At 41.3% G+C, this 18,105-nt stretch overlaps 1 protein-coding gene across 2 annotated transcripts in view; it reads left to right on the top strand.

Moving 5' to 3' along the window:
- Nucleotides 1–18,105, top strand: part of tiam1b (TIAM Rac1 associated GEF 1b) — a 119,627-nt gene that overhangs the window by 67,579 nt on the left and 33,943 nt on the right. For both annotated transcript variants that reach the window (XM_060943337.1, XM_060943338.1), the window contains exon 17: nucleotides 377–477. In XM_060943337.1, coding sequence (XP_060799320.1) covers nucleotides 377–477 — 101 coding nt within the window. The remainder of the gene's footprint in view (nucleotides 1–376; nucleotides 478–18,105) is intronic.

Here is an 18,105-nt window from a genome sequence, read left to right on the forward strand (position 1 = left end):
AAAACCCACAGAACCAAAATGAGTCTGATTAGAAGCACCAGGACAACTGGTATGCTTTATTAACCATTAAAAGAGGATGAGGTAGGATTAGTGGTGAGAACAGGGCTCATTTGGTTTGTTTTCAGGACCACTCTGAGTTGGGCCAACGGCCATCAGAACCAGGAGAACTAATTACACAGTGCAATGCATCTTTTGTCAGTGGTTCATCATTCATAATATTTTGTGTCCTTCACTTTCTGTCATTCAATTAAAGCTGTTTGTTAATACCATCACAGTATTGACTGTTTCCACAGTTTAACATTTCCAGAATGAAGTTTTATGAGTGTTAAATTTTTGTTAAGAACACTATCCTCAGTCTGTATCGCTTTCTTCCCAGAGGAGATTCTGGATGATGGAGTTGGGCTCATCTCAGAGACGTCTGGGGACAGCCTGGACGATGACACTGAGCTCTTTATCGAGTACAGGGACTACGAAAAGGTAAAAATGTCTACCTGCCTGCTGCTCTGTTTTACTGCACCTTTGTCAAGGTTGCATGGTGGTTCAGTGGGTACCATTGCCATCTCACAACTTCAGGATCCCAAGGTTTTTTGGGGCGGGTTTTTTGAAGATTTTTTTTTTATTGCAAAAGATACAGCCTAAACATTGTGCCAAGGCAACAATATGACAGAGATCACTTTTTTAACAATGAAAAAACAGAACAGACCACAATGTATACAATTAGCAGAGATTGACTGGTCATGATCAGGTCAGACAGGTACACATTCACACTGATTTTCCCGCAATTGGTGCATCTCTTTGAAGAATGTTATAAAAGTCTGCCATTTATGAAAAATAAAATTCCGTTGAGATTCTTACAGCAACTGCACAATTTTACGAATGTGTGAAGCCCAATAGTAGAGTAGGACATTATTCTGGGGCTCTTCCCACCCCATATAAAGGTGCTAATGGTTTAATCAAGCTGTTTAAAAAAGCTTTGGGTTGCAATATACTGATTGATTGATTGATTGATTGATTGATTGATTGATTGATTGATTGATTGATTGATTGACTGAAACATACCGTACATGTCAACCTATACGGAATGTCCGTATTTTATACGGATTTGATTCAATAAACGTAGTATACGGGCGTATAAATAAAGTTATACGGATTCTTTAAAAAAACTTCAATATTTATTTAGAGCTATAATCAATTCCCACGATGATAAAAGAGCGCATAACATTTACAAACGTACTGTACACCACAGCCAGCCAGTAAAGAGTCTTATGAAATCGCGCGTTATCTTGTGGTAGCGAGACTTCGTTCCACTTTTGATCATGTGCACACCGCATTGCGAGAATCCCGCCAACCGTGAAGTCATAGACATATAAACATAGACGCCACCTTCTGCGTAGAATCATACGTCATCCTCGCCGCCATATTGGATGTGGCAAAGTGGAGATTCTTCACCCGTCTCTGGTATAGCGTCTAGACAGTAGCCGAGAATAAAGATGCCTCATTCACGTGCTGCGTTTAACTGTACCAACAGGTTTACCGTCCAAACGAGATCACATGGGATTACCTTTCACAGGTGAGACTGGAAAAATACTTTTCATTGTATTTGGTCATTACAACGTAATTTTACGAACAGATTTTCCTGACTTTGTGGCTAATATGAAGTCTTGCGCATAATAGCCGCTCGGTGAAACCTGTCTCCAAACAACGAAGTATTTCCTTCGTAACTACGCTGATAACACTTTGTGTTTTTGTCAAACATTGGAGCTTTGTATTCATTCTGAAGGTTTATTGCTATTAATATTGAATAAAAAGTAACTGGGATATATCATTGTTAATTATCATTCAAATTTTAGGTAAATTATTTTAATTTGCATCTTATATGGATTTTATAAGGGAAATACGGATTTTGGAGGTTGGTTATACAGGTTTGATTGACCAAAGGTTGACATGTATGTTGAAATACACTCACCGGCCACTTTATTAGGAACACCCATCCACCTGCTGTTTTATGCGGTCCTCTAATCAGCCGGTCCCTTGACAGCAGCACAATACTTCAGATCATACAGATACAAATCAAGAGCTTCAGTTAACGTTCACAGTGTTCAAACATCAGAACGGGAAAAATTGTGATCTCAAAGTGTGACTTTCTTTCACTGTGGCATGGGTGTTGGTTTGAGCCAGATGGACTGGGTTATTTGAGTATTTCAGAAACTGCTGATCTCCTGGGGTTTTCACACACAGCAGTCTCTAGAGTTTACACAGAATGGTGCAAAAAATGAAAAACATCGAGTGAGTGAGCAACAGTTCTGTAGGTGGAAACAAACGGCTTGTTGATAAGAGAGCTCAGAGGAAAATGGCCAGATTGGTTTGAGCTTTTTTGCCAGGAAGGATATAGCAACTCATATAATCAACCATGGTGAGCAGAAAAGCATCTCCGCATGCAACAGCAGAACAACACATTGGGTTCCACTCCTGCAGCCAAGAACAGGGACCTTAGAATCAACAACAAGTTCCTATTAAAGTGGACGGTGAGTGTTGATAAAGAAACCTGGGAAGGACATTTATTTTTATAGCACTAATTTTACCTGAGGTCCGATGTTCTGACCTGAGCTTGAGTTACTGTTTTGCATATTAAAGTTCTCTGGGGGCGGCACGGTGGTGTAGTGGTTAGCACTGTCGCCTCACAGCAAGAAGGTCCTGGGTTCGAACCCCGGGTCCGGTGAGGGCCTTTCTGTGTGGAGTTTGCATGTTCTCCCCGTGTCCGCGTGGGTTTCCTCCGGGTGCTCCGGTTTCCCCCACAGTCCAAAGACATGCAGGTTAGGTTAACTGGTGACTCTAAATTGACCGTAGGTGTGAATGAGAGTATGAATGGTTGTCTGTGTCTATGTGTCAGCCCTGTGATGACCTGGTGACTTGTCCAGGGTGTACCCCGCCTTTCGCCCGTAGTCAGCTGGGATAGGCTCCGGCTTGCCTGCGACCCTGTAGAAGGATAAAGCGGCTAGAGATAATGAGATGAGATGAGAAGTTCTCTGGATTTCCACCTTGCACATTGTTTTCCTGGGATAGGCTTTGGGATGGCGGCACGGTGGTGTAGTGGTTAGCGCTGTCGCCTCACAGCAAGAAGGTCTGGGTTCGAGCCCCATGGCCGGCGAGGGTCTTTCTGTGCAGAGTTTGCATGTTCTCCCCATGTCCGCGTGGGTTTCCTCTGGGTGCTCCGGTTTCCTCCACAGTCCAAAGACATGCAGGTTAGGTTAACTGGTGACTCTAAATTGACCGTAGGTGTGAATGTGAGTGTGAATGGTTGTCTGTGTCTATGTGTCAGCCCTGTGATGACCTGGCGACTTGTCCAGGGTGTACCCCGCCTTTCGCCCATAGTCAGCTGGGATAGGCTCCAGCTTGCCTGCGACCCTGTAGAACAGGATAAAGTGGCTAGAGATAATGAGATGAGATGAATGAGGCTTTGGGATAGGCACTGTGACACTGACCAGGATAAAGCTGTTACTCAACATGAATTGATGAATTAGTTTATCCATTATAACCGTTATCAGTGCATTACTGTGGTCCAGTATGAAAAAACTACAACAGACGGAGTCCTTTGAATACCTGGGATGCATGCTTACCCATGATGGTAGAAGCACAGTGGAAATTAGAAGACGTACGGTATCGCCATGACAAAGCAAGCATTCATGGAAAAAAGGAATATCTTTACAAATAAAACCCTCCCAACCAAATCAAAGAAACGATTCTTAAAATGTTATGTCTGGTCTGTACCGTATTGTTATATGGATGTGAATCCTGGACTATGAGCGCGGCAGTAAAGAACCAGTTAGAAGTTGCAGAAATGTGGTTTTATAGGCGCATGATGAAAATATCATGGATAGATCGGAAAACCAACGAAGAGATTTTGCAAATGGTCCAGGAGAAAAAGTGCCTGTTGAGAACTATCCTTCAGAGACAACTTAGGTTTATGGGCCATATTGTCAGAGAGAACCAACTGGAACGACCGTGTATCTAAGGACGTATAGAAGGTAAAAGAAAGAGAGGCAGACCTAGGAAAGCCTTCACAGACGACCTGACGTTGGCGACAGGAAAGAAGATCATTGACCTGCTGCACTTGGCTGCTGATCGTAGTGCTTTCAGATTAGTGGTCGCCAACGTCAGATGCCGACATGGCACTTTACGAACGAACTGTGGTTCAATCACAGCTTATTTCTTTTAAATAGAGCTAGTTTGAAAATCAGTTATAGCTGTACCTAGACACACATTACACAGGACATGTATAGATGGCACACACACACGCACACACAGACACATGCTGAGAATAGGCGTTTGCAGGTCTCTGGGACTCTGTGCTCTACTGCCTACATGGAACTATATTCAGATCCACACCTCAAGTGTCTCCAAGAACAAACATTCGTTTTACAGTTCCTCATTGGTAGCTCTTTTAGAAAATGCCCCTTTGAAGTGACAAGGTCTGTGTGAACGCATGTCCGGTGTTCTGGGCTAATTAGCTCAGTTAAGTCTTGATCTTGCTATTTAGAAAAATCTATATACGAGAAGATAATCAGGATGTGACGACTGCTGGCGATTCAGGATTTTCTATCTCAACTTCTAAGTCCGAGGCTTCGTGCAACCTCAATTGTTTAAATGTTTCATCGAGAAGCATGTATGCAGAGAGCTTGTGTTTGAATTTGTGTTGAGATGAAAGCACTCAGTTTTTAATACAGAAAAATGCTTTTCCGCGTGAACACGCAGAATTGTTCCTGGGCTTGTCCTTCCAGAAACATTTTTGATTTTGAATGTATGATCAAGCATATGTTGTGTGCACGCGTTGAAGTAGTACCATTTCATCATAATTACACACAAGGATAATATTCATCCTTGTGTTCAACCTAAGTGCTTATTGCAGCTTTAATCGCACAGCTGTTGGAATAGCGATTCTGTCCATGCATCTGTATTTTGATTGAGCATGCTGTTATTCCACCAACTGCTCCAGAAATCACCTCCTGTCTATCCACAGGGGTTTGTTTCAGTGAAGTTAGCAAAGACTGCAGTAGAACACCATAATTAGCCTAAGGGCACACACACACACACACCTACACACACACTGTTTGTAACTCCCACACAGGGAAGGTTTTTGGCTCGACTGCATGACGTGGTCTTTTATTCTGAGGGATTGATTGGTACTCGTTGAGATGAATCTGTCTATTACTAAGTGCTCACTGACACACACACACACACACGCACACACACAAAACCTCAAATTTGAGCTCTGTAGCACTGAAATAAAAACATTTATCAGTGAAGACAGGTCACAATATTGGATGGGGAAAAAAACAAAAACAAAACTCTGTCATAAAGCCGATGAGCTATTGCCATGGCATCCACAATTCAGTTAAATCGTATCTCCTCCATCAATTCTCCACAGATTTCCGTTGCGATTGTTTTGTTTGAAAGAACTCATCAGTCTGCACAAAACTGGGTCATTGTTTTGTTGATTTTCCTGTTGTAAATAATTTGTTTACAACTTTGTGTATTTTCAGTTAAATCGTATCTCTGCCCTCTATTCTCAATGGGTTTCAGTTATGATTGTTTCATTTGAAAGAACTCAACCTTCTGCACAATACTTGGTCACTGTATTGTCAGATGTTTGCTAACGAACTGGTAATTAGGTCACCTTAATGAGTTTTGGGACTTCTGACTAGAATTGTATCTCCTCTCTCATTTATCATGCAAATTCAGTTCTGATCGTTGTTTTGGGTAGATCTTCTCTTGGGGAACAAAATTTAGTCCTTTGTTGATTTTCCTGTTGTAAACAATTACAACCCCGATTCCAAAAAAAGTTGGGACAAAGTAGAAATTGTAAATAAAACGGAATGCAATAATTTACAAATCTCAAAAACTGATGTATTCACAATAGAACATAGACAACATATCAAATGTCGAAAGTGAGACATTTTGAAATTTCATGCCAAATATTGGCTCATTTGAAATTTCATGACAGCAACACATCTCAAAAAAGTTGGGACAGCGGCAATAAGAGGCTGGAAAAGTTAAAGGTACAAAAAAGGAACAGCTGGAGGACCAAATTGCAACTCATTAGGTCAATTGGCAATAGGTCATTAACATGACTGGGTATAAAAAGAGCATCTTGGAGTGGCAGCGGCTCTCAGAAGTAAAGATGGGAAGAGGATCACCAATCCCCCTAATTCTGCGCCGACAAATAGTGGAGCAATATCAGAAAGGAGTTCGACAGTGTAAAATTGCAAAGAGTTTGAACATATCATCATCTACAGTGCATAATATCATCAAAAGATTCAGAGAATCTGGAAGAATCTCTGTGCATAAGGGTCAAGGCCGGAAAACCATACTGGGTGCCCGTGATCTTCGGGCCCTTAGACGGCACTGCATCACATACAGGCATGCTTCTGTATTGGAAATCACAAAATGGGCTCAGGAATATTTCCAGAGAACATTATCTGTGAACACAATTCACCGTGCCATCCGCCGTTGCCAGCTAAAACTCTATAGTTCAAAGAAGAAGCCGTATCTAAACATGATCCAGAAGCGCAGACGTCTTCTCTGGGCCAAGGCTCATTTAAAATGGACTGTGGCAAAGTGGAAAACTGTTCTGTGGTCAGACGAATCAAAATTTGAAGTTCTTTATGGAAATCAGGGACGCCGTGTCATTCGGACTAAAGAGGAGAAAGACGACCCAAGTTGTTATCAGCGCTCAGTTCAGAAGCCTGCATCTCTGATGGTATGGGGTTGCATTAGTGCGTGTGGCATGGGCAGCTTACACATCTGGAAAGACACCATCAATGCTGAAAGGTATATCCAGGTTCTAGAGCAACATATGATCCCATCCAGACAACGTCTCTTTCAGGGAAGACCTTGCATTTTCCAACATGACAATGCCAAACCACATACTGCATCAATTACAGCATCATGGCTGCGTAGAAGAAGGGTCCGGGTACTGAACTGGCCAGCCTGCAGTCCAGATCTTTCACCCATAGAAAACATCTGGTGCATCATAAAACGGAAGATACGACAAAAAAGACCTAAGACAGTTGAGCAACTAGAATCCTACATTAGACAAGAATGGGTTAACATTCCTATCCCTAAACTTGAGCAACTTGTCTCCTCAGTCCCCAGACGTTTACAGACTGTTGTAAAGAGAAAAGGGGATGTCTCACAGTGGTAAACATGGCCTTGTCCCAACTTTTTTGAGATGTGTTGTTGTCATGAAATTTAAAATCACCTAATTTTTCTCTTTAAATGATACATTTTCTCAGTTTAAACATTTGATATGTCATCTATGTTCTATTCTGAATAAAATATGGAATTTTGAAACTTCCACATGATTGCATTCCGTTTTTATTTACAATTTGTACTTTGTCCCAACTTTTTTGGAATCGGGGTTGTAGTCGTGGAGGTTGGTCCTCTCTCACATTATCACATTTCAGTTCTGTTTGATGTTTTGGTCATCATGGTTGTTTTGATGGCAGGCCAGATGAGCGACTACGTCCTTGATGTTCTGGTTATTATTAGTGTTTCATTATTACATATGGATCTCTTTTTGAATTTGGGTTCATTGGTGAATCTGGTCTCTTGGAGAATTTTTTTCTTCTGAATCTGGTCTCTTGATGAGTTGGATCTTTTGGGGAATCAGCCCTCTTGGTGAATCAGGTCTCTTAGTGAACTTGCTGTTTTGGTGAATCTGGTCTCTTATACCCCTTTACACCCAACAGGGAACGGGTTCTTGACCCGGTTCCATTCAGGATTCTTTGAATCCTGGTGCCAGCTAGCGAACTGGCCCATGTTTTCATCAGTTTTGAGTGGAACTGTAATATAATCAAGGATGTGTCATGACTGGATGGCTTTGCTCAATGCACAATGGGAGTAAACAGTCAAAGCAAGGTGGTGGTGTGGGTTGATTGCGTGCAAGCATTTGTTCCGTTGTCGCAGATATTTGTTTTCAGTCCATTTTTTTCTGTAGATGTATCAGTTTTCACTGTGTTCTCCATTGCTGGGCTTTGCTTCCTTTCCAAACAAATGGCACACCCACGGATGTCATCATGGTTCCTGCTGGAAAAACCAGCTGTATTTTGGTTTCAGCTGGGAACCAACTTTTCAGGTTCCGAACCAATTTATTTTTTGTTGGAATGGTCTGAACAGGTGTGAATGTGGGTGTGAATGGTTGTCTGTGTCTATGTGTCAGCCCTGTGATGACCTGGCGACTTGTCCAGCATGTACCCCGCATTTCGCCCTTTAGTCATCTGGGATAGGCTCCAGCTTGCCTGCAACCCTGTAGGACAGGATAAAGCGGCTAGAGATAATGAGATGAGATGAGATGGTCTGAACAGTTCAAAATTTGGTGTGCGAACAAGAATGGAACCCATTCCCTCCTGGTCAAAAAGGGGTATCTGTGAATCTGGTGCATTGGTGAATTGTGTCTCAGTGCAGCAGGTTTGTTGCACTGAGGAATTGTAAAATTTCTTCCTTTTTAGAAAATCCAAGATTGAGGTTGGCTGAACGGCTAAGGCTGTAGTTACTAATCAAACGGTTAGTGGTTCAAGCCCCAACACCACCAAACTGCCACTGTTGGGGCCTTGAGCAAAGTCCTTCACTATCTCTGCTCCAGGCTTGCTGTATCATGGCTGACCCCAGCTTCCTAACCAGCTGGGATACGTGAAGAAAAGAATCTCACTGTGCTGTAATGTATTTGTGACTAATAAAGGCTTCTTCTTCTTTGATCTATTTATCTGTCTCTCTACAGTTGCAGTCAGAAGTTCACATCCATGGACGTGAATATAATGGCAATAGTGGGCTTTCTCTGATTTCTTTGAACTGTTCTTTTTCTGTTGCAGAATGATTGTACAAAATACATCTTTAATACCAACCCCATATCAGAAAAAGTTGGGACGGTATGTAAATGCAGATTAAAAAAAGAAAGCAGTCATTTGACTTTGACTTGTATTTCATTGCAGACAGAATGAACCCAAGACACGTTCTAAAAAAAAGTTGGGACAGGGGCGCCTTAGGGGTAGTAATGAGGTAAAACAATGAAATAATGATGTGATTTGAAACAGGTGATATCAGCAAGTGACTGTAATCATGATTTGGTAGAAAATCAGTATCCAGGAAAGGCCTAGTCTTTGAGAAGCAAAAATGGGCCGATGATCTCCAGTTTGGTAACAAATGCGTGAGAAAATTATTGAAATGTTTAAAAACAGTGTTCCTCAAAGAAAGATAGGAAGGGATTTGGATATTTCAGCCTCTACGGTGCATAATATCATTAAATGATTCAAGGAATCTGGAGTAATTTCAGTGTGTAAAGACCAAGGGCTCAAGCCTAATCTGAACACCCGTGATCTCTGATCCCTCAGACGGCACTGCATCAAGAACCGTCAGTCATCTCTAGCTGATATAACCACATGGGCTCGGGATTACTTTGGTAAACCTTTGTCAAGCTCTACAATACAGAGTTACATCCACAAATACCAGTTAAAACTTGACTGTACAAAAAGGAAGCCTTATGTTAACTGTGTCCAGAAGCGCCGTCAACTTGTCTGGGCTCGGAGGCATCTGGGATGGACCATCACACAGTGGAAACGTGTATTATGGTCAGATGAATCAGTATTCCAGGTATTTTTTTGTAAGAAATGGACGCCATGTGATCCAGACCAAAGACAAAAAGGACCATCCAGACTGTTACCAGGAACAAGTCCAAAAGCCAGGGTGTGTCATGGAATGTGGTTGTGTCAGTGCCCTTGGCAAAGGCAATTTACACTTCTGTGATGAAGCATTAATGCAGAATAGTACATTGAGATTTTGGAGCAACATATGCTGCCTTCAAGATGACATCTTTTCCAGGGAGATTTCAACAAGACAATGCAAAACCACATTCTGCACACATTACAAAGGCATGACTGTGGAAGAAGAGGGTGTGTCCTCTCTGTCCCCAATAGAGAATGTGTGGAGAATTCTGAAATGAAAAATATGACAGTGACGACCCCGTACTGTTGCACATCTTCAGACTTGTTCACAGGATGAATGGGACAAAATAACACCTGAAACACTTCATCACTCAGTGTCTTCAGTCCCTAAACATCTTTTAAGTGTTGTGAGAAGGAACAGCAACATTATAAAGCGGTAAATGCTTTACCATCCAAAACTTTTTTTTTTTTTTTTATGTGTTGCAAGAATCAAAATTGAAACAAGTGTTTCCTTTGGAAAAAAACAAATAAAATAAAATCCATGACATAAAACATCAAATAACGTGGTGTTGTATTGTTTTGAGTGCAATACAGGTCAAAGATTATTTACAAATCATTGTTTTCAGTTTTAAGTTCAATTTCAACATACCGTGCCGACTTTTTCTGATTTGGGGTTGTAGAAAAAAAAGAATTTGGTGCACATTTTAATTGATCATCACAGGGTCAAAAAATTTACATGCGCCCCTTTGGGTGCTCGCTATGGGTCTGTTTAGAAGGGGAAAAGACTGAGACTGTGTGTGAGAGAAGATTTGAAGGACGCTGTTGCTTTGGAAGTAGAGTGCGTAGGCAGGAGAGAGAGAGAGAGAGAGAGAGAGAGATCCAGTCTGGTGGATCTGTGAATCTCTGTATTCAGTCTTCAGCATCAGTGCACAGTGAGGGTGTACGAGTGTGTTTCCCATCTGCTCTGGGCTCAGCGCACGGTGTGTGTGTGTGTGTGTGTGTGTGTGTGTGTGTGTGTGTGTGTGTGTGTAAAGATCAGTCATGTCAGTGTTAAAGCGGAACCGACACAGCAAACGTTCGTCTGAGTCCATCTATGACATGCTGCACCTGGTAAGTGAAAGGTGTACACACACACACTTTTCTGTTTTAATCCCGTTTTTTCTTCCGTTCTGCTGTTGTGTGCGTGTGTAGGTTTTTTTAAGTTTTAGTGTTTGATTTAACATTATAAGATGAAAAGAGGAGCGTGTAACACTTGATGAATGTGTGTATATATTTATATTCACTTATGTACAGAGCTGCTTCAGTGCTCTAGAGTTGTGTGTGTGTGTGTGTGTGTGTGTGTGTGTGTGTGTGTGTGTGTGTGTGTGTGTGTGTGTGTTGGTAGACGCTGTATTCAGTCACACACCTACATTACTGAAAACTGTAATACTTTTGTGGTGTGTGTGTGTGTTGGTAGACGCTGTATTCAGTCACACACCTACATTACTGAAAACTGTAATACTTTTGTGGTGTGTGTGTGTGTTTGTGTGTGTAAAAAGAGACTAAAAAAATGAACATTATTAAACAGGGTCTCAAAGCAAGCATTTAGATATCACAACCGAAAAGGGAAAGTAAATGCAAATAATAAAAATACAAATTCTGGTTTCCCTTTCTTGCTATTTTCTTTTTTTGTGTGATTGACTGATTTAAATTTTGAATATATCAACTTACAACTTCTCATAAAATCCGAGGCACAGCAAAAATTCAAAAGGCAAAGTTATAATACCTGCATTTCTCTATGGCACACAGCAATATTGATATTTTAATAATGAATATGTTTTTTGCAAATTTTGCAGGCACTAAATTGACTCCATACATGATTGTCTCAGGTTCAGAGTTTACATAAAGACAGACAGAACATACTGGCAGTGTGCTGTGGTGTGTGTGTCTTGTCTTAGTTGTTCCTTTCACTTTCAAACTGCAGGAACAGAGAACAGTGAGTCCTTTCTGTCTTTTAGTTAGAAGCACAGAGGTACCAGTTTTATATTTTTTCACACCTTCTGTCGAGCTCTAGTCACTCATGGATGGTGAGAAAATTCAAAATGCAATTATATGAACGTGTAAAAGATTTCCACAGGCTCACACACGCGCACACACACACACACACACACACACACACACACACACACACACACACACACACACACACACACACACACAAGTGTAGAGCCCAATGCTCATGCTCAGAAGTGAAGAGAATTTTTTAGCATCTTTGTTCCACATGATGTTGATATGTGAAATTATGTTTGTTTAATTTTTCATTAAATTTTGTTTATTCACTGGTAGGCTATGTGATTTACAGTTAAACCGAAACGTATCTCGGAAAGATCCACTCAGTGTTAGGGTGAGAAGGTGGATGTGTTTGCCCCATATAAAATCTAATTGAAGACAACTCTATCTGTAAGTCACTACATTTTGTCCCCAGCCATACAGTAACTGTACACCTGAATCTTAACCCCAGACGCTGACTTTATAAACAAAATCCAAACCTTACACACTCACCAAAAACATAGACTATAAACTCTAACTGTAGATTTCACCCTTAAACATCGACCCTAAATTTACACAATAACCTTAACTGTAAATCTTAACCCTCGGTCCCAACCTCAACTAAAACAAGAGTGCTCTGAGAGCACAATATCCCCCGCTGGCAACTTGGCCATAACTCTGGTAAAATACGACTGAATTGAACGAAATTGCAATATGCGTATTACCGACATATAACAAAGAATCCTGCCAAGTTTCGTAAAATTCCTCCAAAAATTGTGAGAGGAGTTGATTTCAGAACGTGAGTACCCTTCCCAGAACGAACAGATGGACAGACATCGCCATGACATAATCCCCCTTTGGGCCTTTTGGCCAGCGGGGGATAAAAACTTGCCCCCAATCCTAACCTCAGCTGTAAACCCATGATCCAAACTTTAAACGCATCCCTAGAGCCTGACCCTAACTAGAAACCTTAACTCTAGATTCCAGTCTGAAATGTTAAACTTAACTGTAGATTCCAACCTTAACCTTCACTGTAAACCCTAACTCTAGATCCAAACCTTAAATATAAACCTTAACCTTAGAACTGAAAGTCATATAAATAAAAATTTATGGTGAAAGTAAGAAATACCGTTACCAACTTGGTCAACTAAGACTGATTAGACTTCATTGATTGTGGGTTGACTCTCATTAAAATAGGATAGGTGTTATAACTTATGCAACATACATGTACATGCATGCATTTTCACTGATAAAATGTAAAAGGCTAATTAAATAATCAGATGAACTGAGACAATCACATTCTGAAGCAAATTAAATAATCTTATACCGGTAACTTAAACACACAATACAAGTTACATGTATTCATCTAAATGCAGGTAAATAATGCGTGTTGTTGTTGTTTTTGTTGTTTTGTATCCAAATGAGAGTCACATTTTACCCGTCTGCGTTCTCGCTTCTTGAAGGCCGACCTTGTGGCTGATTGTTTTGAAGCAATCTGACTTTCAGTTGTTCGTTCAGTTCTCCATTTATTCGTTTCTCCCACATAAGGGTGAGATCTTGCTTCTGAGGCGAGCATATCCAGTGGAGAAATCAGACGACTGGTCCACTCACTCTCCATTTTCTCCATACTGAGTACTCCGCCATTACTGCTCAGCTCAGGCAATTACTAAAGCCCGGGATGGGATGGGACGTCGCCAGTTTTAGCAACAACCGCCGGGAAGTCACTGCCCGAGCGATAATATGTCATGTCCCGTCCCGTTCCGTCCTGGGTTTTAGCAACAACCCTCGGCTCACACTCCGGGAGAACCGGTGCAACTGAACTTACTTTCCTTTTCTTGTAGTTTTCTTTTCCTTTAATTGTTAGTACTGCACCCTCTTTTAATACGGGCTTATAGCCAACGCTCCTCAACAGATCAGAAGTCTCGTACGAGTCTTCAGTAAAATGTACAGAGCAGAGGAGAGACCACTTCGTAGGTGCCCAATGTGCCTGTGAACTTCTCGCAAAACGCGTCCAAATCTTTGCAGTTTGAACATTCTTGGGCCATGAATACAGCATAAATCCACCTTCTGTCGTGTTGCTGCACCCACCAGTAACACACCTACATCGCATGACAATAAATTAGCTCAAAATGGAAGCTTGAAGTTGCAGTCAACTCTGTGTTTTAGTATAGCGGAAATGGCGATGAGACCAATAGCCTTCCTGCAGTGATGTCACAGATGTCAAGGTCATTCACTCAGACCGCTACCTATATGAATCATTTTAATCGTAAAAATTACTATATTAGATTTATTGTTAATGCTTAAAACTATTCCATAAGAAAACAACTCTAGATCCCAACCTCAACTGGAATTCTTAACTCTAGACCCCAATCTTAATTGGAAACCTGAACTCTAGATCCCATATTTATTTGGAAACCTTAACTCTGGAGCCCAACTTTAATTAAAAACCTTAATTCTAGATCCCAACCTTGATTGGAATTCTTAAACCTAGACCCCAACCTTAATTGAAAACCTTAATTCTAGATCCCAACCTTAGTTGGAATTCTTGACCCTAGACCCCAACCTTAATTGAAAACCTTAACTCTAGATCCCAACCTTAAGTGAAATTCTTAACCCTAGACCCCAACCTTCAATGGAAACCTTAATTCTAGATCCCAACCTTTATTGAAAACCTTAAATCTAGACCCCAGCCTTCAATGGAAAACTTAACCCCTTGAACCCAAGCTTAATTGGAAGCCTTAATTCTAGATCCCAACTTTAGTTGGAATTCTTAACCCTAGACCCCAACCTTCAGTGGAAACCTTAATTCTGGATCCCAACCTTAATTAAAAACCTTAAATCTAGACCCCAACCTTCAATGGAAACCTTAACCCCTTGAACCCAACCTTAATTGGAAACCTTAAATCTAAATCCCAAACTTAATTGGAAAATTTAATTCTGGATCCCAACCTTAATTGGAAACCTGAACTCTGGAGCCTAGTCATAATTGTGAACCCTAATCACAGAACCTAACCTTAACTCTAGATCCAAACCTCAGCTGTAAAACATAACCCTGAACCCCACCCTTAACACTGAGAACATTTTTTGAGAACGGCTGTAATGGGCATCAAAATAACATAATGAGAGAGAAAGTGAAGGTGTAGCAAGAGTTTGGACTCTTATACATCTCAAAAGACTATGTGATGAGAATGGCTACAAGAAATGAAGAATCCATTGGATTCAGGCTACAACAAGCACATAGTAAGAGACATCCAACAGTGGTACTTACCAATACAGATTTTGCAGGTGACTTAGCGTTAGTATCTGAAACAATAGAGCAAGCCCAACTGCTCTTACTGCGAGTTGAGACCTATGCTGCACAGATTGGTCTACATGTAAACAAAGACAAAAGCAAGTACATGGCTTACAACCTAGCTGATAGCTTCATCCGGGCGCTGAATGGTTATGAATTGGAACAAGGGATGATTTTGTTTATCTTGGCTCTTGGGTGAACACAAGTGAAGAGGATATTAACACCCATATTGCAAAAGCATGGTCAGCTTTGTCGAAGATGGAAACAATATGGAAATCAAACCTGAGCAGAAAGCTAAAGATCAGTTTCTTTCGAGCAACAGTAGAAACTGTGCTGTTATATGGCTGCACTACTTGTTGTGTTGCACACAACAAACCAGGTGTTATATGGCAATCTTCCTAGTATTAGCACCATTTTAACCCTTTGGTGACTGACCCCTTGAAAATCGTTCCTCCAGGAACGATGACGTTTCAGTTGTCAAGACAATGGAAAAACTAAAATACAAGAGCATTTTGTTTTGTGCACAAGAGCATTGTGACGTATCTTTCTGTTTTGTATTTTTAGTTTTTCCGTTGTCTTGACAACTGAAACGTCATCGTTCCTGGAGGAACAATTTTCAAGGGGTCAGTCACCAAAGGGATAAGAAAAAGAAGACTGCAGTTCTGTGGACATTGCTATTGTAGTAAGGATGAGGTGGTTAGCCAGATGTTGCTATGGGAGCCAGCACACGGAAAGCGACCAAGAGGGCGTCCTGCAAGAACGTTTGTTGACCAACTGGTTGAGGACTCTGAAATGATGAAGAATGACCTGCCAAAAGCAATGGAGGAGAAGAGACTCTAGAGACAAGTAGTTCATGATGTTCATCTGAGGATGCTCCGATGATGACGATGACATCTCACAATTGATTTGGATTAAAACACCCTAACCCTAACTCTAGCCCTGTAATTGGTTAGTTGCTCTATTGTGTTCATCTGTTCTGTGTTAAGTCATTAATTAGTTCATCTGTTTGCACCCTGTTGTGTCGGAGTATTTCAGTTATCCTGCTGAGTGTTACATGCATTTCTGAGGGTTAATTTTTCTGTTTCGTTGTTTTCAGATTTTATAACTCATGCCTGTATTCTCATTGCTTATTGTGTATTATTCTAAGATAATCAGTCCCACTTTCCAAGTGTTCTGCCTTCACTCACTGCACATTACACTTGATATAAATAATGACTTTCTACAAGATGTTTGGGACAGAACTTATAAGGCTGTCCTTGAAGTAAGGAAAACACAGTATTATCATTGTATTGGTGATGAGAGCAGATCTGAGGAGAACATTTTGGAAATGCAAACAGAGCACAAACAGGGGAAAAGTGGCTTGCACCCAACCAAAATAGTGACACACCAATATCAAACACACCAAGCACTTTCTCACCCAAACCCTTAGCAGTGGAGGAAATCAGAAGCCATTGGGGCAATCAGTGCTTGTTCCCAAGGCGTTTTAATAAATTTAACGGCAGAATGTCAAGCCGGTACTGAGATATTACCCCACTTCCTTACCCCACATTCATTACTTGCCCAGTTTGGTGTTAATACCTAAAAGAATTGCTGAAAAATGACCTCACTTGTTTAGACTGATCTCATGATGGTCTGAGCCATATTTCATGATGTTGGGTCAAAATTTGTCTGAGAATCAACGAAAAAGTCAAAATGGTGGAAAATCCAATATAGAAGAAATTATCATCAGGAATGAGAGGAAAGCAGAACTGCATTTCTGCACGAGTTATTATTGCATATGTATGTCTAATATGCCCTGTTCTGGGTGCTGAAATTGCGGGGTAGGTAGCTGAGACCGTCTTCTATCACCGGTCCTCCTACTTTCTAAGGAGACTTCCTGTTTCGTCTGTATGTCTGTTATAATTATTAAACATACAGTTTGCAGTTTTACAAATTGTTTGTTTGAAGCTGCCATTTCCTGAGGGAAAAGAGAGACAGAAACAAAATAAAGACAGAGAAAGCAGAGGAGCTGAGAGAAGAAAGAGAAGAAGCGATGCAGAGAGAAGTTTGGTGTGAATTTGACATTTGCTGTCACTTCTGCTCAGAACATTCAGTCCTCGGTAACTGGCAATCACAGCGTGTGTGTGTGTGTGTGCGCGCATGTGTGTGTGCATGCAGTTCTGCTCTTCATCAGTCCATTGGCATAAATGTGTCCCCATGGCAACCGCTCCGAAGGACAGGTGCTCATGCTTGTGTTTTAGTTTGGAGCAAAGTAAAGCTGTCAGTAGGAGAAAAAACAGAAATAAAGACAGACTTATAGAGAGAGAGACGAAGACAGCATTAGTAAGGCTGCAGTTCAACACCTGCGATGCTAGTAAATGCCTCTCTGCGTGAGATACAAATTGCAATTTAATTGATAATGTGATGCGGTTGAAATGATTGTGTGATTAAACGTGGCTCTTTTTATCCATTTATAGTTATGTAGTTCCTGTTATGGGGCGGCACGGTGGTGTAGTAGTTAGCGCTGTCGCCTCACAGCAAGAAGGTCCGGGTTCGAGCCCAGCGGCCGGCGAGGGCCTTTCTGTGCGGAGTTTGCATGTTCTCCCCGTGTCCGCGTGGGTTTCCTCCGGGTGCTCCGGTTTCCCCCACAGTCCAAAGACATGCAGGTTAGGTTAACTGGTGACTCTAAATTGACCGTAGGTGTGAATGGGAGTGTGAATGGTTGTCTGTGTCTATGTGTCAGCCCTGTGATGACCTGGCGACTTGTCCAGGGTGTACCCCGCCTTTCGCCCGTAGTCAGCTGGGATAGGCTCCAGCTTGCCTGCGACCCTGTAGAACAGGATAAAGCGGCTATAGATAATGGATGGATGGATGGATGGATGGATGGATGGGTAGTTCCTGTTATTACTGACGTTACATAGCAGCTTGCAACAGTTGTCCCTTAACCAGCCTGTCTTTAAGTTAAAAAAGACAAAAATGCAGCATGTTGTGATGCTCATAAACCGTAAACCGTAAAGCTTCCCATCTCCATGACTTTCCCTGTGGTGGAAAACCTCATGTTACATACAGTATTCATGCCGAGTGTTACAA

The sequence above is a fragment of the Neoarius graeffei genome, chromosome 16, assembly GCF_027579695.1.
Source record: "Neoarius graeffei isolate fNeoGra1 chromosome 16, fNeoGra1.pri, whole genome shotgun sequence".
Classification (NCBI taxonomy): Eukaryota; Metazoa; Chordata; class Actinopteri; order Siluriformes; family Ariidae; genus Neoarius; species Neoarius graeffei.